General features: G+C 41.1%; 1 protein-coding gene across 3 annotated transcripts in view; it reads right to left on the bottom strand.

The window, feature by feature from the left end:
- Positions 1 to 4,697: 4,697 nt before the first annotated feature.
- Positions 4,698 to 27,237, bottom strand: part of LOC117527573 (primary amine oxidase, liver isozyme-like) — a 73,201-nt gene continuing 50,661 nt past the window's right edge. The window contains exons 5-6 of one of the 3 annotated variants that reach the window (XM_034189977.1): positions 22,371 to 22,385; positions 4,698 to 5,124 (exon numbers count right to left, since the gene is read on the bottom strand). In XM_034189977.1, the coding sequence (XP_034045868.1) occupies positions 4,873 to 5,124; positions 22,371 to 22,385 (267 nt within the window). In that variant the 3' untranslated portion in view covers positions 4,698 to 4,872. Of the gene's footprint in view, positions 5,125 to 21,098; positions 22,386 to 27,237 lie in introns of those variants that run through there. The other 2 variants (XM_034189975.1, XM_034189974.1) reach the window with 2 other exon arrangements.

The raw sequence follows: 27,237 nt of genomic DNA, 5'->3' as shown, positions 1-27,237 counted from the left end.
AAGAGAGATATAAAAGAGACAGACCTAAGCAGAAAAACCAGGCAAGAGAATAAACACACAGAAAACCAATGAATCAATGAAAATAATAAAACAGACTAAAAAATTAACTCTAACGTGGCCCCTTGCTGGTGCTTTCAGACACCACAATATCGTATCATATCATATCAAATACAATTGAGTTCAGAACATCCTGACTTATTTACATCCCCACACTCCCTGCTGGCACGAGAAACCTTCTTTGTGGTTTGCTGATCTGTGTGTGCATCATGTAATCCAGATCAGATGTCAGGAAAACTGTAACGAACACTACATAGGTGAGACTAAGCAACCTTTACACAAAAGGCTATACCAGCACCGCAGAGAGGGCGCCAGTGGACCTCAGTCTGCGGTTCATCTCCACCTTAAAGACACTAACCACACGTTTGAGGACAAGGAAGTTAAAAATATTAGCCAGAGAGAAGAAATGGTTTGAGAGAGGGGTCAAGGAGGCATTCTTTGTGAAACGTTTGAAACCCAGCCTTAACCGGGGAGGGGGTCTGAGACACGCTTTATCCCCTGTTTACAATGGGGTACTCAGGTCAAAGCAGTTTCAGTCTTTTGTTCATGGTAATGAGTCATTCATGTCATCAGCAGAGTCGTCAAGGGAGCCATCAGGGGAGGGACAGCTGCCCTGTTATTAGGAGGGTGCTAACTAGAGCACAATAGGTGCTAATAAGAGCTATTGTTTAGTCACCAGCCTATAGCAGTCTGCCTCTCGGTAGGAGGGGTCTGGTTAGGTTTAAAACTCCAGCTTTTGTGACTTCTTGATTATTCTTCTCTACAAGAGTCAAGACAGAAGTCAGACCACCAGAGCAAGAATTTTAGCTGAGGAAGCTTCTGCGATTTGAAGCGAAACGTCCTCGCGTCACGCAACCCAGTCCAGTCGAAGATTCAAGCTTCTCTACCATAATCCAGATCATCACAGTCTGGCTACATTTTAATGTAATCTGTTACTTGCAAAACCAGGTTTAATGTGACAAATATAACCAAAATAGTCTAAATAACCTGATACTTCAAATTTTCATCCTTACATCCTGCTGCAAAGACAAATTACACAAAACAATCTTTTATTTAGAGTGCCAACAACAGAACATTTAAATTATTCAAAATTGTAGAAAAATAGACAAAATTTTAAAAATGAGTCAGACATTCAATAATCCCGGTCTTGATGGTGGCAGGAGTGATCGTGGTTTGGATCAAACCTCCCACACTGAGGCTGATTACAAATTATAGATATATAGTCCAGATAGTCATATAAGCATCACATTTTGCATGTGTTTACCCGATAGACCACCAATTCATGAAAGAACATTAGCCACTTCAAAATTCAACGTGGCTGCCATGATGATGCCAAGATGGCCACCATCTGTGTCATCATTTGTAACTTTTACAGTGTGACGGAATTTGCCTTTTCATGGTGACATTAGCATAAATTGATGTTTTTGGAAAAATCCACAGCAGAAATGGTAGCTAGTTTGGATGTTCTCTTGGCAAACGTTCTTTTATGAATAAGCGTCACATATTGGTTATTTGATGAAGCAATGAAGCTGGTGCCATGGAATCACAGCCACTCAACAAAGTCCATCATGCCCAATTTTGACAATGTCAATGATCCCTTTGATATTTGTTATTCTGTGTCTCACTATCAGTGCACTCATGAAAACTCAGCTGCCATAAGTACAATGTCATTTTACTACATCAACACAACAAAAACAATCAATAAATATGACATTTTTCAGGAAAAACATTCCTGATTCCTGGTAAACAAAAGTATAATTCACAAAAAAAGAAGAAAAATATTTCCAAACTTTGTTTTTCACTCAAAAATGATCTGTGTGTACAATCTATAATGTAAATCATTAATATTAATCTTTTTTTTAAGTCTCAACCAAAAGATTTAACAAATTACAGATCAGCAAACAAAGTGCAACATATTTGCCTTCACCAAGGAGGCAATGTTTTCTTAATCAACATTTCCTTGTCAGCAGAATAACTCAAAAAGAAATAGTTGTTTTTATTTTTCCACTGTGGCAGAAAGATGAGATTGCCTTTAAAAAGTTGCTATGTTCCTGAAGAATCAGGCTCAGCAATTTTCATTAGATATCATGACAATGAATTTAGACAGCCAACTTAATATTTTATTAATTATCTACGTAAGTGCACCAGATACCACGTAGCATCAATGCTATACAAATAATGAATGTTTATGAGTTTAATGGTACAAATATTTTATGAAGTGAAAGCTGGAACCGACAACGAGGCGAAGCCAAGTTGAAAAAACATTCATTATTTGTTTTATATAATGGCTAAAATAGATGCTTGTCATTTAATAGTATTAATTACATGATTATTAATTAGAAACAACAGAAAAGGGACTTACATTTTGATGTCACTGCACTGACTTTGTATACTTCCAAAAAAAAAGAAAAAAAAAAAGACTGTACTTCCTCACTCCAGCAAAAAAATCATGTCAGAAATTTGTGCAGCTTTTGTGCATCACTGCTGCTTTGACATGAACAATCCAACACGAACTTTAAATAGGAGTCCACAAATAATTCTGACAATGAAGTCTGCGATGTCATGCACCGACTTTGTGTACTTCCAAAAAAGGCAAAAAAGGCAAACAACAACAACAATAAAAAAACAACAACAACAACAAAAATAAAACTGTGTGCCTCCTCAGTGCAGTGAAAAAAAAAAAATCCAGCTTTTCATTCTAACTTCCTCCTAACAGCTCTTCATACCTCCAGACAGCTTACAGTGCAGTGGATTTCTTTTTTTGTTTTGTTTTGTGTGTGTGTTCAAAGAATTAGACCCGTCAAGTAGCTCCTTCAAATCGTTGTCCATCAGCAAAACAAACTCTGCATGTTTAGCTTAACGTTGCCCCCATTAGTGGGCGGGGTTCACAGTGTGCAATGGTACCAAACGTATGGCACCAAATTGCACACGAAATGCAACGCAACACAAATGGGATGAATAATCCATGTCACGTGACATACAAAGCACCAATCACATGGCAAGGATCCACTCAGCTGTTATATAATAACTGCTAAAGCACATTCAGGGAATGACAAAACGAGTTAGGGCCGAAAGGATGAGAATCACCTGATCAGCGTGCGCTCTTGATATGTGTAACACTTAGCATACTGTCAAAACTCCCAACTGGCTGCCTGAACTTCATCATGCTCGCGTCTTCAGTTCCTTCTGAATCCATCCTAATGGTTTCTGTTGTTGAAAAGGCTTTGCCCTGCTTGGTGTTGTCGAAGTTGCTGCCCCTTCCTTCTAACAATGACATGCCTCAACCTGTGGTGTTTCCTAAAGACTTTTATATTAATTCAATGGTATAGTGGCTTTGTGGCTAGCAATGTTTTCTCACAGTAAGAAGGTCCTGTGATCACCTACCACCTGGTGCTTTCTGTGTGGAGTTTACATGTTCTCCCCGTGTGTTACCTACGGCTACTCTGGTTTCCTGTCACTGGTCCTTTCTCTGCCCCTGATCAAGGCAGTGTCTCTACATCTGGAGTTGGTGTCTGGGCACTGAACTGTGGCTGCCCACTGCTCCTAGTGGTTAGATTGTGTCTAACATGAAGTATGATGGGTTAAAAACAAAGGACACATTTCATTGTATGTATTCATCTATAGACAATGACAATAAAGAGCCGTCTTCTCTTCTCGCACACCCAGAACATCAATACATATTCACAGACAACTTCCATTTAGCTTGGTGTTGCCATGTTCCTGTTGCATTCAACAAATGAATGTGTTGAATTTAAATAAAAATCTATAGGAAAGGCAATAGGTTAAAGCATAGAAGGAAGTATTAGCAACTTTGGATATACCAAACAGGGCTAACAAAGACCCAAATGTTTTACCAAGCCTCATGAAAACTGGTGTTAAGATGCTCGTTCTTGCCATTTTCAAAAATGTTCCACAAATTTTGACCCCTCTGCTCCTACTTTAAGAGTTTATATCCCAAATTAAACCCAATTTTATCCAAGTTTGTGAAAAGGTTTTGGGGTAATTTAGCAAAAAACAAAACAAAACAAACAAACAAACAAAAAAGCAGACACAGACATAAGGTTTTGGCAGAGGTAATAACAGTGATGTTGTCAGGACTTAGACTTTGTATGACATGTGTTAGGTTTGTTTTTATTATCTGTCTGTCTCTTGCTCTGCCTTTCTGTTTGGGTTTTTCTCTGTCCTGCTCTTTCTTGTCTTTCTCTTTGTTCTTTATGTTGGTGGGTGGTTCCCTCGGTCTGGCCACACCCTGGTTGTGGAAGTTTCCCCACACCTGTTCTTGATTTGCTGCTCATCACCTGGGTGCTTTATAAGCCTGCCTGTTTGCCTTTGTTCCTCGCCTGATCGATGTGCCTTGTGCCTCTTTCTAGCTCTGTTCCTTGTGTTCTTTGCCTTGCCTTTGACTGCCTCATCGTGTTTTTTGACAACCTGCCTGTGTACCTGGACCACACCCGTGCCTGATGATTGTGTTACTGTTGCTCTTATTGGACTGCCTTTCTGTGTACCGACCCTTGCATTCTTACCTAGTAAACGCCTTAATTCTACAGAGCTGTTTCTCTGCATTGTGCAATTGTGTCTAGCCTGCTCTGCCAGGAGAACCTGATAGATGTATTCAGATTTACATCAGTGTTTTTTACATCTAATGCTCCACCCCCATTGGTCAGATGTGGGCGGAGCCAGGAAAGAGGAGGAAGAGGGCTGGTGATGAAGATCAGCTCCAACACGTGAACAGTGACACAGGCTTCATGAGCGATATGTGAACACCTCAGGGTTGTGAAGCTGCTGCAGGGAATCACAGCCACTCGCCAAAATCCATTATGCCCAAAAGCCATTGTAGGTGAAGGGTTCCAGCACGGGGCTGCAGGTGTCTTGAGCAAGGCAGGCCATTCTGTTGGTTTTGCAGCTCTTCTCAGTACCTGGACTCATGTAGACCACGTCAGCAGAGTGGATCGACGGGTCCTCATCAAAGTAGTTGTGTGGTCGCAGGAGGACCCCTCCACCATTGCCCACGGTTACCGTATTGGGGATGTCCTCAGCATGAGGAATATGGAGAAAACCAGTGGTCACCCAAGCTACTGCCACCAGTATTTGCCATCTGTATTATCTTTTCTGCAAGATATATATTTTAATTTTACAGCCATGACAATAATAGTGACTTATGTTTGAATTTACAGTGAATGCAATGGTAAGGTCTACATCTTTCCTTGGTTAATTTATGCTGGGTATGGTATATAAATGTAGGTGACCAGGGGGCACGTTCAGCCGTCACTATATCCTAAAATAACAAGTATGCAGTGGTGGGCACAGTTCCACTAATCCGCTAACCACAAATTAGCAAAGCTAAATTTTTCATTAGCAGATTAGCTTTTCAGCTAACGCTGAAAACCATCAGCAGACCAATTAGCTTCCGCTAACTTTTGTTCCGCTAACGTTCATTCCTCTAACATTTTTTTGCTGGCAAAGTAAGTGAAGCTTAACAGTCAAAAACATTTGTAAGCCCTAAAATCATACATGTTAGTTCTTGTCTGTTGTGTGTCTGCAACAATCAGGACACTGTGAGGAACTCAGCCATGCCCCAGCAGAAGGTTGTGGGCCAGCTGCCACAAAGAAATGTCATTTACTTTCCACACACACCAACACAGACGGTGGCAGAAGACATCAAAAGCAAAGGCACTTTTTACTCGTGGTCACAACATGGCTCTTCACCAAACTACACTACTTGAACTATAAAAACACAACAAATATATAACAGTAACAAGATTGCTAAACCAACATGTACTACAATAGCAACAATAAAAAACCCACAACCTGAACTCTCATAATGCACTGCAGTAGCAGCAGCACAATAATTTAGGAACGGCTCACCCGTGTTGTATTCAATGCAGCTGGTAAAATCTACACCCCATCTGTCATGTTGAGCTTTCCCAATAAAGAAAACCCACGTATGTTTTGTCTTTTCATAAAAGTACAGCAATAAGTGTCTTTTTGCCTTTGAATTTACTCAGAACAGTGGTGGGCAGAGCTAACTAAAAAGTTAGCTTCAGTAACAGCTAATCAGCTAACAGAAAAGTTATCTTTTATGAAGCTAAACCGATAAACCACACAAAAAAATTATCGGACGCTACAGCTAACCGATAACCAATAACTTTCAGTATTGTCTCCAGTACACTTGCAACTACTAACAAGCTGATTTTGAGTTTTAACACCATGATCTCTTCTGGCTGTGGTCAAAGGTGACCACAGACCCAAAAAATTAGTCAGCATTTCTGTCTTTGTGTGCCCTGTCGACTGCTGGAAATGCATGCACACAAAATACATCATTATTCTGAGGTCTTGGAAAATAAAGCAGTTTGACTTATGGTTTTGAGTTATAAATCTAATTTATACAGATAGAATAACTCCATTAATGTCAATTCTGTCATTTGTACAAAGTTAAAATATAACATATATCTTTTATCAGTTTGACCATTAAATATCTTGTCTTTGTGGTGTATTCAATTGAATATAGGTTGAAGAGGTTTTGCAAATCATTGTATTCTGTTTTTATTTACATTTTACGCAACGTCCCAACTTCATTGGAATTGGAGTTATAAAATATGATGCATATGACACAATAATCCTACATCTGTGGATAGCCCTTCTATGTCCCCATCGAAAACATGGCACTTTCTCTCAGAAAAAGTGCTGATGCAGTGGAAAGTGGACATGTGTTGCGTTTTGTTTATGACCCAGAGCTCAAACATATCGAGGCGGTTGTGTAGGCGAGAGAATGCAGCTACCCTGTCAAAGTGTGTAGGCTAAAAGTTACCGACACGGCCTCTCCCATTTGCTTTGTCTTCCCTTCTCCACTGGGAACAGAAAAAAAACTGCACTTTTCTCAACTGCTTTGGAAGTGGTCAAATGAAGTGGTCACACAAGGGTTCAAATGAGACTGCGCTGCCCTATTATTGGATCTGATGTCTCTCGTCTTCCTTTTGACAATACCCGATAGAGAATCTATGGGGTATTCTTTATGGAGTCAATCGAGTACAGTAATACCATGGTCAGCAAAGCAATAACCAGTAGTTTTGGCACTGTGGGCAGAACATGGAAGCATGAAGTCCTTTAAAATCTCCTGGTAAATGGTTATATTCATTTTAAACTTGATAAAACACAGTGGACCAACACCAGCAGATGAAATAGCACCACAAATCATCACTGAGTGTGGAAAATTGACACTGGACTTATTCTGTGCCTCTCCAGTCTTCCTCCAGGCTCTGGACCTTGATTTCCAAATACAATGCAAAATTTCCATTCATCTGAAAAGAGGACTTTGGACCACTGAGCAGTGGTCCAGTTCTTTTTCTTCTTAGCCCAAATAATAATAACTTGGATTTATCAAGCGCTTTTCAAGACAATCAAAGTCCCTCACAAGTTACATTATTCATTCACTTACATTGGTGCTGATAAGCTACTCGTATATTAGTCCAGCAGTTAAGGGATAGAATCGTGCACTTTTTTACAAAAGCACCAAACTTTGTCCAGGGACTCTTTAGGTTATATTAAGTCATGTCAAAGCGGGAGACATTTGATTTTAGCCCTGTATCCTGCTTTTTTTTAAAGGGTGTTTGCATGGTTATAATACAGTGTATATTTTGCTATTCATATGACAATACGATCATATGGTTATTATGTAGGGGCCAGTGATCAAGACTGGACATTGTTAAGCTGTAGAGAATGGCTACTGCAACTAGTGCAAAGCTATACTGAGCTTATGTGATCATGATCATGGGGCAACTGTCTGTTGTGATCTGGCGCTATATAAAAAAAAAGTTGATTGATTGATTGATTGATGTATCGTCCATCGTGCGGCGTCATACGTCATCGTACATCCTTATACATTAACAGGGTGGTATGTTTCAAAATGGAAAGAGGTACAGGACTCATTTCAGGCCTGTAGGGATCTTTAACAGGCCTCTACCTCTGAGACATAAAATTAGGTCACTGTGATCTTCCTAGCATGAAAGCTGTAGAGAGTAGTAGTAGTAGTAGTATAGTAGTAGTTCATTAAAAATATTCATAAAACATTTGTGCATATCTAGGAAGTTTGCCAACCAGGTATTTACAATATTTTCAGTTAAAAAATATGGTGATAATCGTCTTAATACCAATAACATAAAATAATAATGATAACAACAACAACAATAATAATAATGGTTATGGCCATAAAAACAAAATTGATTTTTTGTAATTAATAAAAAAGCATTTCTTTCCGTTCAAACACTGTTGTTATTTTAGAGTGTAAATATGTTAGAGTGCATGAGTAGCATCTTTCCTTTGCCCTATGCTCGCAAACAGCTATATTGCATAGGTATATTGATATTCACAATGAGTTAGACAATATTTTGTCACTTTCCCTAGATTAACGCTTTTTCTAAGAGTGTAAGCACACTGAAGTACATTCGAAGCATCCCTACTTTGCCTTAACACATTTTTCATAACCTTCAAGTTTATATTATGAACTTAAAAAGACATTTAGATAAGAGTTTGTCAAGAAGACGGTTTCAGCATTTTATCCGGATATTCCACTGTTAAAGGAGATTTTTTTAATGAAAGACGTGCGGACGGTGCGGCGGCACACGAAAAACACCTCTGTGTTGATAACCATTTGTAAAATCCAGGCGGCTTTTGATGGCTTTCAGTGGAGTGAGTATATGAGAAATTGTTTAACAGCTGGACATGTTCCAACTTGTCCTTAAGGCTTCCAACGGAGGTGTTTTTCCTGTGGCGGAGCGTCGCAGCGGATGCGAGCTGACGCTGCAATCCGTCCGCACGTCTTTCATTAAAAAAAATCTCCTTTAACAGTGGAATATCCGGATAAAATGCTGAAACCGACTTCTTCTGAAACTTCTCTGTTCTCTCACGACATCCTGGATCAACAGAGCCTGAAATGTGGAGGTTTTCAGCTTGAAACAGGCTGACGACGGCGCCTGAGAGCGCTGCGCGACGTCTCGCACCGTGGGAAGTCCTTAAAGCAACAGTATCACCTCAAAATCTCTCATCAGCCGTTAAAATTTTCACTGAAAACCAGCTTAATTTTTCGAACCGTGTCCACTTCGATGTGTCTCACAGGTTTAGAAAAAATTTTGATCAAACAAAGCGCCAGTCTCTCAGCAACTTCTCAGACAAAGGAATTCCGACGAGGGGCTGGATGACTCCTCCCACAAGGAGTGCTCACAGGCGAATGACGTCACCGACAGGCGTGGAAAAACTCACGCATGCGCACGAGGGTTCAAGCATGTCTGACGTAAAAACATATGAATGAAATCCATTTAGTTTTTGAAAAAAATAAAAAGGACTTATACTTTACGGACAGACCTCGTATTTCTGCTTAAGTTCTTCCATGGTGTCAAAGTATTCTCCGTTATAAAACAGCTGCTCCACCTTCCACAGAGGAAAGACAGAAATCAAGAAAGAAAGAAACAAAGAAATGCAACAATGAAAAATCATTTCTGTGTACAAGCCAAATCAGCATTATCAACATGCATGCGCTGTGACCGTGTTGCACCCCCCCCCCCCCCCAAAAAAAAGTGTGCACCGGGAACGTGCCTCTGAGTGTGCGTAATGAATTGGGTGCGCTCCTGGAAAGCTCGTGTATTTAGGCTTTAGGCTTGTAAGAGACTGACTGAGTAAGAGTACAAAGTGATGACAGTATTTTTTAATTATTATTTGAACGTATAGACCCTCGGTCAAGTGATCTTCTGCATACCACAAAACCAAACCAACAACTGATCTGAGAAACGACACAAGACAGTAGATTAACCCCACATACAGCCCTCCATCACAAGTGCAAACACAGCGCAATTGGGCATGACAGTCACACAACAGGTCAAAGATAAACCTTTCAGTAGACATATTTACAACAATACATAACTTTTATCTTACCATAAAAGTCCATATCTTAACATAAAATTATGTGTGGAAACTGGATGCTAGCCTACCTCAGTGGACTCAGGATCCTTGCCCTCTGCCACACTGACAAGCGCAACCCTCAAGGGCCTTTCACACTGAATATATCAGATGCGTCAAAAATCGGTCTAAAAAGCATTATTTTCAATGAGACTCGTTGCTTTTTAGATGCGTCAGATGTGTCGCGTCAAAAGCCGAGCTAAACCGACGCTTCTGACGGGAGCGTACATTGCCGCTTGTCGGCAGGCTGACGCGGTCAAAGTTCAATCCAATCCAACTTTCGATGCTCTGAGCTGTGACATACCTTTGCGTTGTCCAATAGGAATGACGCGTCGGGCCAAAACACGGAAGACTAGTGGCAGAAACCACTGATCTCTACAAAACGGATTGATGCAGAAACCACTGATCTGTACAAAACATATGTGTCACAGGACTGCTCATTTATGGAGCAGTTTTCTGAAGAAAATTCCTTCGAAATGTTTTTTGTTGTTGTTTGTTACCTCAGAATTTCTGATTACTGTTAAAAAAAAGTTTAGAATACTTGTAATTAAAATAGCTAAATAAATCAATAAATGGTTCTTTAGAAATCTTTCATCTGTAAATTAAAACCACCTGTTATTTCAGATTAGATAATTTGTTGTTCAACATAAGGACATTTATTTTTAGACAAAATAACATGGAAATTTGTACATTTTTTTTTAAGTCTGGTAGATTATTTATATCTCATTTCAACCAGAAAAACAAACACTGTAAATAAATACAAATGTTTATTATAAATGCAACAGGAAATAATTTAACAATGACTGTAGTGTGATTGTAAAGTAGGATTTCTGTGACATAAACCTCATGATGAATTTTTTTTAATGGTCATTTCCACTTGTAATTTCGCCAAAATATGAAATTGCCTTTAATGTTGTGATCAGGACAGAGTCATTTCTAAAATATGAATTTGAGCACAATAAGTGGAGAGCTTCTACTGGTGCAAATGTCTTTTGACTTTGATTTCATGGACATTTTTAATGATCCGTTCATTTATTGTTAAAATATAAAATAAAACAGCTTTTTAAAAAATAATAAAATAGTTGCTGTTCAAAGAGCCTTTTATTTAGAAGCAGGTGATGTTCTGCTGGATTCTCGGGACCAGATGAAGGTCTCTTCTGCAGCTTTGAACTCTGGTGGTGTTGCTGAAGACACTTTTGTCCTATTTTGAAGATCTTTTCTTTTGACTGGACTTCGTGGTGTTCAGCTCATCAATGGAAGTTTGGTTGTCTGCACAGCAACTGTTCCTGATTGGGACAAATAAAAATATTTCTTTAAATATAAAGAAACGCTAAACAGTTTATATATATAAAAAGGAAAAAAACAGGAAAAAAAAAGATGGAAAAAAACGCCCGAAAAATAAGTTATTTAAAGTTGAGCTTTTGTGGTGTCTGAAAAAAGCTGTAGCTTTATTTGGTAAAAATAAAAAAGACTGAACCATTTACAAATTAAAGTGTTCACTCAGATCAACTATGCTAAAAGGCTACGCTAACGTTAGCCGATCATTAAACCTTCACAGCAGTTCAGTAAACGTCACGTTTTATTTTTACATTATTCTCACCTCAATAAAGCTGCAGAACTAAACTCCAATGGGCAAACTGGGACTTCGCATATATCCAAAAAGTGGGAGATTTCAGACTGAGTGGGTTTGCTCCATCACCCCGGCTGCCTGCCTCGCTCTGCACTAGAGGATGACATTTTTCGGGAATTCCCGTGGGTCACGTGATTCCTGCGGGATTCCCGCGGGATGGGAGTTAAAATTTTATCAATCACGTGATTGGGATGGGACGGGAATAAAAATGAACGGGAGCGAGCAGGAGTGGGAATGCCAAAAATAGATGATGATTTTCATCTATTTAAAACAACCAAAAAGTGTTCACACCGCGATCAGACGCTACAAATTCGCGGGGGTCGCGTGACGACGGACGCGCCTCCTTCGCCCGGTGTGTCACTCTGCTTTTGCTGCGAAAATTCGCCCCGGTGCGTCATCAAATAGGAGGAGCTTCCATTCCGCTCGCCAGCTCCGGTTGTCAGTTAAGTTAACATGACGGATGTTGATCACACGGAGCGAGTTGTTGTGGAAAGCTCATTATCAGTATCATTATTTGCTTCAGTAGCTGTGTCTGGATGACGCCGCTTTCAGCGGTCCTTCCACCTCTGCAGGACCCAGTTTGAGGACCAACTGTCCTGTTCACGCGTGCGCATGTAAACAATAATAATAATAATAAAAAGAAAAACTCTGCTGCCTGCTGTGGTACTGCAGCTCGCTCTTCCCCCCAAAACTCTGTCATAATTGTGTTTATAAACCAGTCACCATTTGTTTTATTATACATCTGTGTAGTTAATTAATAAAATATTCTCCACAGACGAACTCGCTCACGCACGCACATAAAGAAAACTCCGCTGCTTGCTGCTCCTCGCTCTTTCCCAAAAAGCTTTGTCATAATTGTGTTTAGAAACCAGTCACCATTTGTTTTATTATACATCTGTGTAGTTAATTAATAAAATATTGTCCATAGACGAGTCGCTCGCGCGCATGTAAAGAAAAAGAAAAAAAAAACTCCGCTCCCCCTGCTGTGGTGCTGCTGCTCGCTCCAAAAACGCTCTCATAATTGTGAAATAAAGGACAAAAGAGACATAAGTCCTGTTCACAGGCTGCTACCAGATACAGGACATATTCACATCTTCAGTCAAACTCCAGACATCTCCACATCACCAGTCCCTGATTGATCATCACGGCGCGAGACATACGGGAGTGGGATGGGAGTGTGACTGATTTTGAGTGGGAGCGGGATGGGATTGGGAGTCATCTTTACAGGAGTGGGACGGGATGGGATTTATTTTTTTACTCCAGTCCGGGATTGGACAGGATGGGATTTTTTTTCTGGGAGGGGGATGGGATGGGAGTGAAAATCCACTCCTGTGTCATGCTCTACTCTGCACAGTGATGATGCCTGAAGGCCGGCTTCTCCGTGCGGGACGGCCCACTGTCGCAGTTCGATTGATATCCCACCAAGTCGTCAGTCCTCCCTCGGTCGGCGTCACTCCGAAAAGTAGCTGAATAAAGCTTCTCCCAGCAGGGTGATGGGAGAATCTACTGTTTTTTAAAGCTTTTTTGTGATTCAGGCGACCCAAATTCAAGATGGCGATCGTTGAACTTTTTTCAGGTTGTGGAAACGGCCAGAGTGTGACGTGGCAATCTCTGCCCCCTTGCCGCTTCTGAAGTGACGCATGTGACGTCATGGATTGGCCTAAAGTATTCAGTGTGAAAGGCCCTTCAACCTATCAAATCGCTTGAACACAGACACACGCCATATCTGTTTTAAAATTAATTACTTTAGTTAATTAATTTGGTTTATTTGTTAAATACGTGATATTATTGAATAACTAATATTTTGCTATATTTTCTAGTATTTCTTTTTCTTTCTTTTTTCTTTTTATTTTTTGATAACGCTCTCATTCGGGTCTGGCTCAGCCATTCACAAGCAAAGATGGTGAGGATCACCACTTTGTGAACAACTGCGTGAAAAATAGTCCAACAGTTTAAGAACAATGTTTCTCAACATTCATTTGCAAGGAATTTAGGGATTCCATCATCTACAGTCCATAATATAATCAGACGATTCAGAGAATCTGGAGAACTTGTTGTGAAAGTGTAGTGACACGGACCCACAACAGGGGGTGCAAATGAACGGCCAATAGATGAGCCAAAAAGTAACAATTTAATGTTGTGAAATGTGCACAACGAAATACAGACAATCTCAGAATATAATTACAGTCAATTCACAAAGGTGACGTGTGGGCAGGCTCGAGGATAGAAGACGTCTGTCCTGAGAAGAGCCGGAACCACACGATTTCTGCCGCCACTGAACCTGGTGAATACTGGAGCCGCCAAGTCCCGAATTCCCAGGTGATCACCGTCCCCGACTGTCGGATCTGGTACTGCTGGCGAGAACAAAGACAGTCAAGTGTAGGTGTGTGCACACCCAGTAACAACAACGGTGGGAATGCCACCTCCACCTCTCACTCAATATGTGTTGCAGCGGTCCCTCAGAGGAAAAAGAGTGCCGTCCTGCACAGCCTCCACAAACGAAGGACCGGTACTCCTGCAAACACTCACAATAGACAGATTCAGAAAATACCACAAAGGCTGAGGATATTACCTCCAATGAAGTACGATATCTCGGCGGTGAGGTGGAGATGACGTCTGGGTTTTATGGAGTGCGATGATGAAGAATGAGTGACAGCTGTCAGGAGTTAATGAGTGACAGCTGTCACTCCCGGCTGTGTCTGTGGCGGCAGCGCCCTCTCGTGCCTGAAGCCCGCACTTCAGGCAGGGCGCCCTCTGGTGGTGGGCCAGCAGTACCTCCTCTTCTGGCGGCCCACACAACAGAACTTTCTACACATAAGTGGCAAGGCCGAAAACCAAAATTGAATGCCCGTGACCTTCGATCCCTCAGGCGGCACTGCATTAAAAACCGACAACACTGTGTAAAGGATTTTGCCACATGGGCTCAGGAACACTTCAGTAAATCATTGTCAGTTAACACAGTTCGTTAATACATCTAGCTTTTTTGAAATGTGTTGCAGGCATCCATTTCAAAATGAGCAAATACGAGGTCTATTAGATAATAAACCGACCCTTTTATTTTTTTTTTACTATATGAATTTGAATGACGTGCGATTACACCAATCATGCTTGAACCCTCGTGCGCATGCGTGAGTTTTTTCACGCGTGTCGGTGAGGTAATTTCCCTGTGGGCAGGCCTTGAGTGAGATGTGGTCCCGCCCTCTCGGCTGAATTCCTTTGTTTCACACGCTGCTCGAGACGGCGCGCGTTGCTTTATCAACATTTTTTCTGGACCTGTGAGGAATATCCGAGTGGACACTATTCGAGAAATTTAGCTGGTTTTCGGTGAAAAGTTTAACGGCTGATGAAAGATTATGGGGTGTTTCTGTCAGTGTAAGGACTTCCCACAGAGCAGGACATCGTGCAGCGCTTCCAGGCGCCGTCGTCGGCCTGTTTCGACCTGAAAACATCCTAATTTAAGGCTTAATTCACCCAGGACGTCGTAAGAGAACAGAGAAGATTCAGAAGAGGCCGGCATGAGGACTTTATGCGGACATTCCACTGTTTAAGGACATTTTTTAATGAAAGACATGCGCGCAAATTTGCCGAGTCGTTTCCGTGACGACTCGGCAAATCTGTGTGCGCCGCGACAGGAAAAACACCTCCGTGTTGAAAACCATTTGTAGAATTCAGGCGGCTTTTGATGGCTTTCAACAAGTGAGTAACTGAGAAATTGTTTAACAGCTTGGGCATGTTCCAACTTGCCCGTTAAGGTTTCCAACACGGAGGTGTTTTTCCTATTGCGACCCCCCGTGGTCGGGTCCGGCCCGACATGTGACTCTGCCCGCACGTTCTTTCATTACAAAATGTCTGTTAACAATGGAATGTCCGAATAAACTCCTCATGCCGACTTCTTCTGAAAGTTCTTTGTTCTCTGACAACTTACTGCGTCAACAGAGCCTGAAATGTGGAAGTTTTCAACTTGAAATGGCGAGATGCTGCCGCCTCGAAGCGCAGATCGCCGTCAGGCGCCGTGGGCCGTCCTTACGGCGACACTACCAGACCAAAATCTCTCATCAGCTGTTAAAATTTTTACCGAAAACCAGCTGAATTTATTGAATGGTGTCCACTCAGTTGTGCCTTACAGTTTTGAAAAAATTTTGATCAAACAAAGCAGCAGTCTCTGAGCCATTCCTAAACAATGAAAAAATCGACGAGAGGGTGGGCCACTCCTCACTCAAAGACTGCCCACAGGCGAATGACGTAACCGACAGGCGTGAAAAAACTCTCGCATGCCCACAAGGGTTCAAGCATGTCTGATGTAATCACACGTGATTCAAATCCATATGGTTTTTGAAAAAAATAATAAGGTCGGATACTTTTCTAATAGACCTCGTACTGGCACAAAAACAAAGTTTATCAGCTTGAACATTAAATATCTTGTCTTTGTGGTGTATTCAATTGAATATAGGTTGAAGAGGATTTGAAAATCATTGTATTCTGTTTTTATTTACATTTTATACAACGTCCCAACTTCATTGGAATTGGGGTTGTATATAGTGACAGCGGAAATGATCAAATTTCCTCCATGTTGTCTTGTTTTATGAAAATACACAGCAGAAACAGTGGCTATTTTGGAAAATGGTAGTCAGTTTGGATTTTTGCATGGCTAATGTTCTTTTATGTACATGTCACATGCACAATATATGTGCCAATTGTGACAATTTCAACAATCCTTATAATATTTGTGCTTCTTTGCCTCACTGTCAGTGCACTTATTAAAACACAGCTGACATACGTACAGTGTCACTTTATTACATCAACACAACAAAAGGTCACTAAATATTTTTCAGGAAAAACATTAATGATTCCTGGTAAACAAAAGAATAATTCACAAAAAAAAAAAAAAAAAAAAAAAATCCAAACTTTGTTTAGCTGGGAAAACTTCAAAAACTTAGTACAACCTAAAATGTAAATCATGAATACGAATCATTTCATTTGAAAAAGAGAGTCTCAGCCAAAACATTTAACAAATTACACATCAGAAAACAAAGTGCAACATATTTACCTTTGCCAAGGTGATATTTTCATCAGCTTTAGTCTGTCTGTCAACAGAATAACTCAAAAAGAAATATATGGATTTAAAGGAAAATTGGTAACATTTCAGGAAATCAGTAATTAAGTTTTGAAAGTGATCTAGAATATATTCTGGAACTGAAGAAGAATGTTTGGCATATAAATTGTAAGAGGATGTTTATGAAATTTGGTGTTTTATTCATTCATTAATTTGTGGGTGAAAGTGAGCAGATGCATACAACCCCTGGCAAAAATTATGGAATCACCAGCCTCGGAGGATGTTCATTCAGTTGTTTAATTTTGTAGAAAAAAAGCAGATCACAGACATGACACAAAACTAAAGTCATTTCAAATGTCAACTTTCTGGCTTTAAGAAACACTATAAGAAATCAGGAAAAATAATTGTGGCAGTCAGTAACGGTTACTTTTTTAGACCAAGCAGAGGGAAAAAAAATATGGACTCACTTAATTCTGAAGAATAAATTATGGAATCATGAAAAACAAAAGAACGCTCCAACACATCACTAGTATTTTGTTGCACCACCTCTGGCTTTTATAACAGCTTGCAGTCTCTGAGGCATGGACTTAATGAGTGACAAACAGTACTCTTCATCAATCTGGCTCCAACTTTCTCTGATTGCTGTTGCCAGATCAGCTTTGCAGGCTGGAGCCTTGTCATGGACCATTTTCTTCGACTTCCACCAAAGATTTTCAATTGGATTAAGATCCGGACTATTTGCAGGCCATGACATTGACCCTATGTGTCTTTTTGCAAGGAATGTTTTCACAGTTTTTGCTCTATGGCAAGATGAGATGCATTATCATCTTGAAAAATGATTTCATCATCCCCAAACATCCTTTCAGTTGATGGGATAAGAAAAGTGTCCAAAATATCAACGTAAACTTGTGCATTTATTGATGATGTAATGACAGCCTTCTCCCCAGTGCCTTTACCTGACATGCAGCCCCATATCATCAATGACTGTGGAAATTTACATGTTCTCTTCAGGCAGTCATCTTTCTAAATCTCATTGGAACGGCACCAAACAAAAGTTCCAGCATCATCACCTTGCCCAATGCAGATTCGAGATTCATCACTGATTATAACTTTCATCTAGTCATCCACAGTCCACGATTGCTTTTCCTTAGCCCATTGTAACCTTGTTTTTTCTGTTTAGGTGTTAATGATGGCTTTCGTGTAGCTTTTCTGTATATCCCATTTCCTTTAGGCGGTTTCTTACAGTTCAGTCACAGACGTTGACTCCAGTTTCCTCCCATTCATTCCTCATTTGTTTTGTTGTGCATTTTCGATTTTTGAGACATATTGCTTTAAGTTTTCTGTCTTGACGCTTTGATGTCTTCCTTGGTCTACCAGCATGTTTGCCTTTAACAACCTTCCCATGTTGTTTGTATTTGGTCCAGAGTTTTGACACAGCTGACTGTGAACAACCAACATCTTTTGCAACATTGCGTGATGATTTACCCTCTTTTAAGAGTTTGCTAATCCTCTCCTTTGTTTCAATTGACATCTCTCGTGTTGGAGCCATGATTCCTGTCAGACCACTTGGTGCAACAGCTCTCCAAGGTGTGATCACTCCTTTTTACAACCCCTGGCAAAAATTATGGAATCACCGGCCTTGGAGGATGTTCATTCAGTTGTTTAATTTTGTAGAAAAAAAGCAGATCACAGACATGACACAAAACTAAAGTCATTTCAAATGGCAACTTTCTGGCTTTAAGAAACACTATAAGAAATCAAGAAAAGAAATTGTGGCAGTCAGTAACGGTTACTTTTTTAGACCAAGCAGAGGGAAAAAAATATGGAATCACTCAATTCTGAGGAAAAAATTATGGAATCACCCTGTAAATTTGCATCCCCAAAACTAACACCTGCATCAAATCAGATCTGCTCATTAGTCTGCATCTATTGCAGCGTTTTGGGGTTACCTTTCATTGCTATGCTGATGATACTTAGTTATAGATGCCGATAACTGTTGGTAATCTCATCCACATAAAATCCTTAGAAGATTGCCTTGCATCAGTGTGAAGCTGGAGGTCTAGCAACTTCCTACTTTTAAACTCCGATAAGACTGAAATGAGGGTGGCTTAGTGGGTAGCATTGTTGCCTCACAGCAAGAAGGTCATGGGTTCAATTCCCGTGGCCTTTCTGTGTGGAGTTTGCATGTTCTCCCCGTGTTTGAGTGGGTTTCCTCCGGGTGCTCCAGTTTCCTCCCACATCCAAAGACATGCGGGTTAGATGGATTGGAATCTTTAAATTGTCCGTAGGTGTGTGTGGGTGTGTCTGTGTTTGTTTGTCTGTTTGTGGCCCTGCGACAGACTGGAGTCCTGTCCTGGGTGTACCCCGCCTCATGCCCTATAGGTGCTGGGATAGGCTCCAGCCCCCCACGACCCTTAAATGGACTAGAAGATGAATGAATGAAGACTGAAATGATGGTTCTTGGTCCAGTGAGACATCGGCATCAATTTGACCAGTTAACGCTTAGCCTAGGCTTGTGTGTCATACATCACACTAACAAAGTGAGGAAGCTTGGGGTAATTTTTGATCCTACATTGTCCTTTGACCTCCACATTAGAAATATTATGAGGACTGCTTTCTTGCACCTGCGAAATACAGCAAAGATTCGTCCCATCCTGTCTATGGCTGGTGCTGAGACCCTGATTCATGCATTTGTCTCTTCTAGATTGGACTACTGCAATGTTCTATTTTTTGGTTTACCACAGTCCAGCATTAGGGCTCTCCAGTTGGTTCAAAATGCTGCTGCCAGACTTTTGACATGAAGCAGAAAGTGTGACCACATTACACCCATTTTGGCATCTCTTCTCTGGCTTCCTGTCTCAGTGAGATCAGATTTTAAGGTTCTGCTACTAGCCTATAAAATTGTTCATAGACTGGCACCTCCCTACCTAGCTGACCTAACTAACCCTACGTACCGGCCCGGGCTTTGCGTTCTCAGGGTGCAGGACTACTTAGTGTCCCTAGGGTGAATAAACAGTCTGCGTGTCACAGAGCTTTCTCTTATTGTGCCCTGTTCTGTGGAATGATCTCCCTGCATCAATAAAACAGTCAGCCTGAACTTACTCACGCTCGCTTCTTAACTGCATTTTATTAATTCCTTCTGAATCCATCCTACAATTTAATGGTTTATGTTATTGAAAAGGCTTTGCCCTGCTTGGTGTTGTCGAAGTTGCTGTCCCTTTCTTTGAACAATGACATGCTTTAACCTGTGGTGTTTCCTATAGCCTTTTATATTAATTCAATTGTACAGTTGCTTCGTGGTTAGCAATGTTTTTTCATAGCAAGAAGGTCCTGTGATCACCTACCACCTGGTGCTTTCTGTGTGGAGTTTACATGTTCTTCCCATGTGTTTCCTATGGCTACTCCGGTTTCCTGTCACTGTCCAAAACATGTTTATTTAGGGTCTGACCCTTTCTCTGCCCCTGACCAAGGCAGTGTCTTTACATCTGGAATTGGTCTCCGAGTACTGACCTGTGGCTGCCCACTGCTCCTCATGGTTAGATTGTGTGTAACTGTATACACGATGGGTTAAATGCAGAGGGCATATTTCACTGTATGTATTTATCTATGGACAATGACAATAAAGACCCAAAGTCAAGGTCATTGGAGCGAAAGGTTAAAATTTTGATTTCCTTACCCCAGTACCACTACAATTTCCACCAAACATGGCACACATTCATCAAGGTGCACTATAACAATTCCCATTTTACTTATCAGTAAAGGGGGTGTTCACAATAATAGTAGTGTGGCATTCAGTCGGTGAGTTCGTCAATATTGTGGAACAAACAGGTGTGAATCAGGTGTCCCCTATGTAAGGATGAAGCCAGCACCTGTTGAACATGCTTTTCTCTTTCACTGCAAAAAAAAAAAAAAAAAATAGTTGAGAATACTTCAAATTTGCAGGCGACAGTCTGCACTAAGACTTTCATCGGCACAACATAAAAGTCTTAGTGCAGACTGTTGCCTGCAAATTTGAAGTATTCTCAACTATTTTTTTTTTACAGTGTTGAAAGCCTGAGGGAAGTGGGACGTTCAAGACATTGTTCAGAAGAACAGTGTAGTTTGATTAAAAAGTTGATTGGAGAGGGGAAAACGTATACGCAGGTGTAAAAAATTATAGGCTGTTCATCTACAATGATCTCCAATGCTTTAAAATGGACAAAAAAAAACAAAGAAAAAAACAGAGACGCATGGAAGAAAACGGAAAGCAACCATCAAAATGGATAGAAGAATAACCAGAATGGCAAAGGCTCACCCATTGATAAGCTCCAGGATGATAAAAGACAGTCTGGAGTTACCTGTAAGTGCTGTGACAATTAGAAGACCTGTGTGAAACTAATTTATTTGCAAGAATCCCCCGATTAATCTTTTTAGTCACATAGCACTACTATTAGTCTGAACACTACTGTATATCCAAAATTAAACCATTTTTTCCCCCACCAAGCTTGGTGAAAAGGTTTAGGGGTAATTTAGCAAAAAAATAAATAAATAAAAAAATCAAACAAATAGACACAAACATAATGTTTTGGCAGAGGAAATAACAGTGACAGATTCAGATTTAATATCTGTGTTTTGACATCTAATGTAGAAATCCGATATTTGTGAAAAAACACCAAGTCTGTTATTCTGTTTTAAGACCATTATGCACACTGTAATTTTGACAGAATTTCAGCAAATTTCAGTGTAAATCATCAAGTGTAGGTTACTGTAGCTTACACAGGAGAAACAGGTCTTATGGAGAATAAATCCTTCAAATGAACAGACTGCAGCCAATTGTAACAAAAGCCTGTTTATGTCACCAAGTTAGCTAACAACCAGCTAGCCCAGGACAGCTAGCTTAACTGGTTAGCATGTAGCCATCTTAAAAATAAGCCTTTTGTGCATACGTGTGAACAAATAGTGTATTTTGATAATACATGTTTATTGGATAATGCTGTGTGGTTAAAGATTTAAGCTTTAGCTGTAACTTTCGATATTTATTTGTGATTATTAGCTCTGAAGTGATCGCACAATGGCTGATCAGACCACGCACAAAGTCATTATGGCAACACACTTTCAAACCTGCCAATTTCATTTGATAAAATTAGCATCGGCGACAGCTTGTGTGCAGAATAAAAGAATTACAAGTTAATTTGTCTATTGTGGTCATCAGCTGTCTTGTACTTTTCCCTCCTTAACTGCTCACATTACAGATACCGAACACAGTCAGGTTTGTTACCGCCACACTGATCAGATGTGGACAGAGCCAGGAAAGAGGAGGAAGAGCAGGGCTGGTGACAAAAATAAGCTTCGACACAAGTGAACAGTGACACAAGCTTCGTGAGCGATATGTGAACACCTCAGTGTTGTGAAACTGGTGCCACGGAATCACGGTCACTCGACTAAATCCATCACTCCCTCAAAGCCATTGTAGGTGAAGGGTTCCAGCACGGGGCTGCAGGTGTCTTGAGCAAGGCAGGCCATTCTGTTGGTTTTGCAGCTCTCCTCGGTACCTGGACTCAAGTAGACCGCGTCAGCAGAGTGGATCGACGGGTCCTCATCAAAGTAGTTGTGTGGTCGCAGGAGGACCCCTCCACCATTGCCCACGGTTACCGTATTGGGGATGTCCTCAGCATGAGGAATGTGGAGGAAGCCAGCGGTCACCCAGGCTACCAGGTCCTGCAACAAAAATAAAGGTCAGTCTGGTCAAGTCTGGGAGCATAGGCTGGTGCTACACTTCACTTCATGTCTTGGGTCCTGAATGGCAACCAGGCAGACAACCGGTCCATTCCCTCATCTCAAATAACCACCTATCTGCTGCAGCAAGGTCAGCATTTAAAAAGTAAAAACAAACAAACAAAAAATGTCAACATTTAAAAAGTGTTTGAGTACACCAGATCATTAGTGACAGAATAAAAAAAAAATTAAAAGTGTAAAATGCATGTCCAGATGTACATCAACCCGGACTTGGAGCCACAGAGACGCAATGCAATGGTTGACGTCATACTTGACCAGTCGTTCTCACTGTGTTTTGTACAGTAACACTACCTCTAACCTTAGTGACATGAAATTTGGGGTTCCACAGGGGTTCGTCTTAGGCCCCCTGCTTTTCTCCCTTGATATAGCACCCCTTGGGCACATATTGTGGCATTTTCGGATTACCTTTCACTGCTATGCTGATGATACTCAGTTATACATGCCAATAACTGCTGGAAATGTCATTCACATAAAATCCTTAGAAGATTGCCTTGCATCAGTGAGAAGTTGGATGTCTAGAAACTTCAAACTTTTAAACTCCGATAAGACTGAAATGATGGTTCTTGGTCCAGTGAGACATCAGCATCAATTTGACCAGTTAGCCTAGGCTCGTGTGTCTTACATCACACTGACAAAGTGAGGAAGTTAAGTAATATTTTTATCCTACATTGTGCTTTGACCTTCACATTAGAAATATTACGAGGACTGCTTTCTTCCACCTGTGAAATACGAGGTCTGTTAGAAAAGTATCAGACCTTTTTATTTTTTGCAAAAACCTGATGGATTTGAATCACGTGTGCTTGCATCAGCCAACCTTGAACCTTCGTGCGCATGCGTGAATTTTTTCATGCCTGTCGATTGCGTCATTCGCTGGTAAGCAGCCTTTGTGTGACGACATGTGTAGTGCACTCGGCGAATTTTCATTGCAAGGAAAAAGACGGAACGACTGGAGCAGTGCCGCATCAAATTTTACCAGAAACTGGGCGACAGCCAGGTGGAAACCATTCAGATGATTCAGATGGCTTTCGGTGACGATGCTATGGGCATCACACAGATTAAGGAGCGGTACAACGGGTTTAAAGATGTCCACACAACGGTGGAGAGCGAACCACGCTCTGTCGGCCATCAACGTGCTGAAATGACCAGATAATTTCCAAAGTGAACGCTGTGGTGGACCGTCATGTGACTATCCGAGAAATTGTGGAAGAGGTGGACATCAGCACTTTTTTGGCACATTCCACTGTGACAGAAGATTTTGCCATGAAAAGAGTGGCGGTGAAATTCGTACCGAAGGTGTTAAGGATTTTATATATATATATATGTTATCACTGTTAAACATTTGTACCTTGTCTTCTTTCTGATGAGAACGATGTTGTGCTGTTTGCACTTAAACCCGAGAATGTACGTGTTATTCAACCTTGTTTTAGCATGCTGGGGTCAATCTGAACTGGGAATGAGGAGCTGGATGTACTTATTATTATTATTATACAACTTGTTTTCGTAGCCGCTAACGACTGGGAGTAAAAGAACTGAAGGTTGAATTTTGACTGATTGTGATGTGATGCTTAGTGTTCCAGGCAGATGCAGAACAGCTGATAACTGCAACAGACGAACGAGATGTGCTGACCTTCGACGATAAGAGTAAAAGAAAGAAACTGTTTTTGCTTACAGCTGCACTTATTGACGTGTGTGTTTATGTTACGGGAAGAAACTTGTCTTGCGTCATTCCCCCACCCTTAGGACAAGTTTTTGTTTATGTGATGAGGGATTCACTAATAAAAAGAGCGGAGCGCAGGCCAGACTTTAGTGTAGCCTTGGTGTACAGCCTGACTGCACTCCGCGCGTAAAATTTGACTTTCTGTCTCACTGGTGTTTCTTGACTCTGTCTTGTTAAAGGTTTTAACAAGTTTGGAGGAGAAAATACCCAACATTGACTGGGGGCTCGTCCGGGAGCTCAACAATACCGGAGGTGTCCAGCGGAGGTCGTCAAGTCCAGACGTAAATCCTTGGCCAAGGTCCGATCGATTGATCGTGTCTGCAATTGTCGACCACCGTTGGCATCGTCTGGTTGACGAGATTTTCCCGAAGAAGACAGACAGGAAGTCGAGTCAGTGAGTAAAATTTCTTTGTAAACAGTACTGAGTGAGTGGTGATCAGATCACATAAACAGTTAAATTCCGCAAGCGATGATACAGAATCGTCTGTTAATGCAAAGCAGTTAAACTCTGTAAGGAGGGTGCGGACTCCTCTGTTTATATACGCGTACCGGTAGGGGATAAAAGTGATCACATAAAACAGTTAAACTCCGTAAGCGATGATACAGAATCGTCTGTTAATGAAACACAGTTAAACTCTGTAAGGAGGGCGGACTCCTCTACGGTTGCGAGGGACGCACGTAGTTAAATTCCAGAAGGAGGATACGGACTCCTCTGTTTTAATACGTAAAGGAAATCCCGGGTAGAAATACGTGCACTGTAAAAAAGCAGTTAAATTTGGCAGGGACGGCGGAGTCCCCTAATGCAGGACATTAGTTAAATTTCACGGGAGGGCGAGCTCCCCTGGGATAAGAATACGCGTACGATTATTAAAAGTGTTTCTATGTGTAAATAGTGTTTTGTGTAAGTGTAAATAACTGTGTGAAAGTGTAATACTTTGGACAACGTTAGTGACAACCGTGCGTGTGGAAGCAGAGGCAAGTGATTCCGCTTCCTACGGGGAGGTGAAAGGAATCAACCACACGACGGCAAATTAATTGTCACGTCCAAAGAAAGTGAAAACTTCAGATTTAGAACACCCTAGGTGTGCCCCTGTCTGAAGTCCAAATTATAACAAGGGATAATAAAAATGGGGGGTAAGGCGTCTAAAAATAAGGAAAATTTATCCACTGACGACTGGAAATTTATGGAAGCAAAAAATCCAAAAGCAACAAAGAAATTGGAGACCTGGATAAATAAACATGACTTTGACGGACGACTGAACCTGATCAGTATACAGAAGCTAAAGAAGGAGTTAGAACAGCAACATAAAGGTGATGAGAAAAAGATGCAGAAAGTAGGGGCAGATTTAGTGGCATTTTGGGAGGAGGAAGCAGAGAACAGACGGAAGGGAGCAGAGAAACGACGATTAGAGAAAGCAAGGAAAAAGAAAGCTGTAGGTAAGGCAGAAGAAGATGTGATAATTCAGCACAGAGAACCAGAACAGCCTCAACAACCACCGCCGGCTGGATCGTCGGTGACAACAACACCTTATCTCCTCTACCAGAGGATGACGATGTACCGCCACCACAGTATGATTTGGCAGTAAAACCTAAGGTAAAAAGTGAAAAACCAGAAAAACCAGAAAAACCACAAACACGCAGTCAAGCAAAAAGTGCCTACAGCCCCTCCCATGGTGGAACACAGTGACCAGGGAGGTGCCTATCCTATGATAGAAGTACCAAATCCTCGTGCAGGAACAGCAGGACATCGATCAACCATGCTCGTATATCGAACATGGAATGCTGATGATATCAAAGCAGCAGTCGACATGATACCATCGCCACATGTCGACATTGAGGGATTTATGCAGGATATAGAAAACATTAGAAATTCTTACCACCTTAATGGACCTGAAGTCCAACAGGTGTGGATGAAAGCATGTGGCCCTAAATGGAGTCAGATACGCGGAGACTGGAATCCTGCAGACCAGGATGGCGTACCATTGCCACATGATGATCCAGTCTTGAAAACAAGAGTGGAAGCTATGATTACACGTGCAAAAGGTGTGTTAGGACCGAAGATAAATTATACTGAAATTACCAGGACAACACAGAAAGAAGGAGAACCATGGACAGAGTTTAGATGCAGATTTGAGAGTGTATTTAGAGTCCATAGTGGCATATTGCCAGGAACACCAGTATGAAAACAAATTGAAAAATATTTCACCTGTGAAGCTGACAATGACCGATTTGATTCATGATGGCAACTCAACAGCTGTCATAACAGTAACAGGTGCCACTGAAGACATTTTAAAATTGAGATTCACAGGCATGCCTTTGCATGTGTCACTTTGTAAGCCATATTTGACAGAATGGCAAGAATTGGGACTGACAGTCATAACAGCTTTGTCAGCCACTGATTGGAGCAGAGTTGGACCACGAACGGAGTTCAGTCCATCAACTAAATTGTATAAAGTGCCAGTTAATGTCCCATTGGTGCTGACAGCTGGAACACACATTGATGTGTCCACTTCACAATCCTGAGTGTTTCAGTTGAGTCCTGAAGAGGATGATCTTCTCTCTTCTGTACCATCAGGATTGTGGACAACAGGTCCTTCAGACGTAGGACTGATAAAAAATGCACAACCTGTAGTTATAAGACCAAAAACAGAATACAGACCATGTGTAAGACAGTATCCATTGAAACCTGATGCAATTGAAGGAATCAGGCCAGTAGTAGAGAATTTATTAACAGCAGGAGTAATAGTGCCATGTCCAGATTCACCATGTAACACACCCATATTTCCTGTAAAAAAGGCTCCGCCCTCAGTGGGGTGGAGAATGATTCAAGATCTGCAGGCAGTAAATGCTGCTGTGATTAAAAGAGCACCATGTGTTCCAGATCCACACACCTTGTTAAATTCGCTGAGACCAAATTCTAATAGTTTCTCAGTAATTGACATAAGTAATGCATTTTTCTCTGTGCCAGTACACCCAGATAGTCAATTCTGGTTTGCTTTTACCTTTAAAGGACAACGATATACATTCACCAGATTACCGCAGGGTTACGCAGAGAGC

This window comes from Thalassophryne amazonica, chromosome 16, assembly GCF_902500255.1.
Source record: "Thalassophryne amazonica chromosome 16, fThaAma1.1, whole genome shotgun sequence".
NCBI lineage: Eukaryota > Metazoa > Chordata > Actinopteri > Batrachoidiformes > Batrachoididae > Thalassophryne > Thalassophryne amazonica.
Note: the sequence above shows the minus strand (reverse complement) of the source record. Positions and strands in the feature narration are given on the sequence as shown.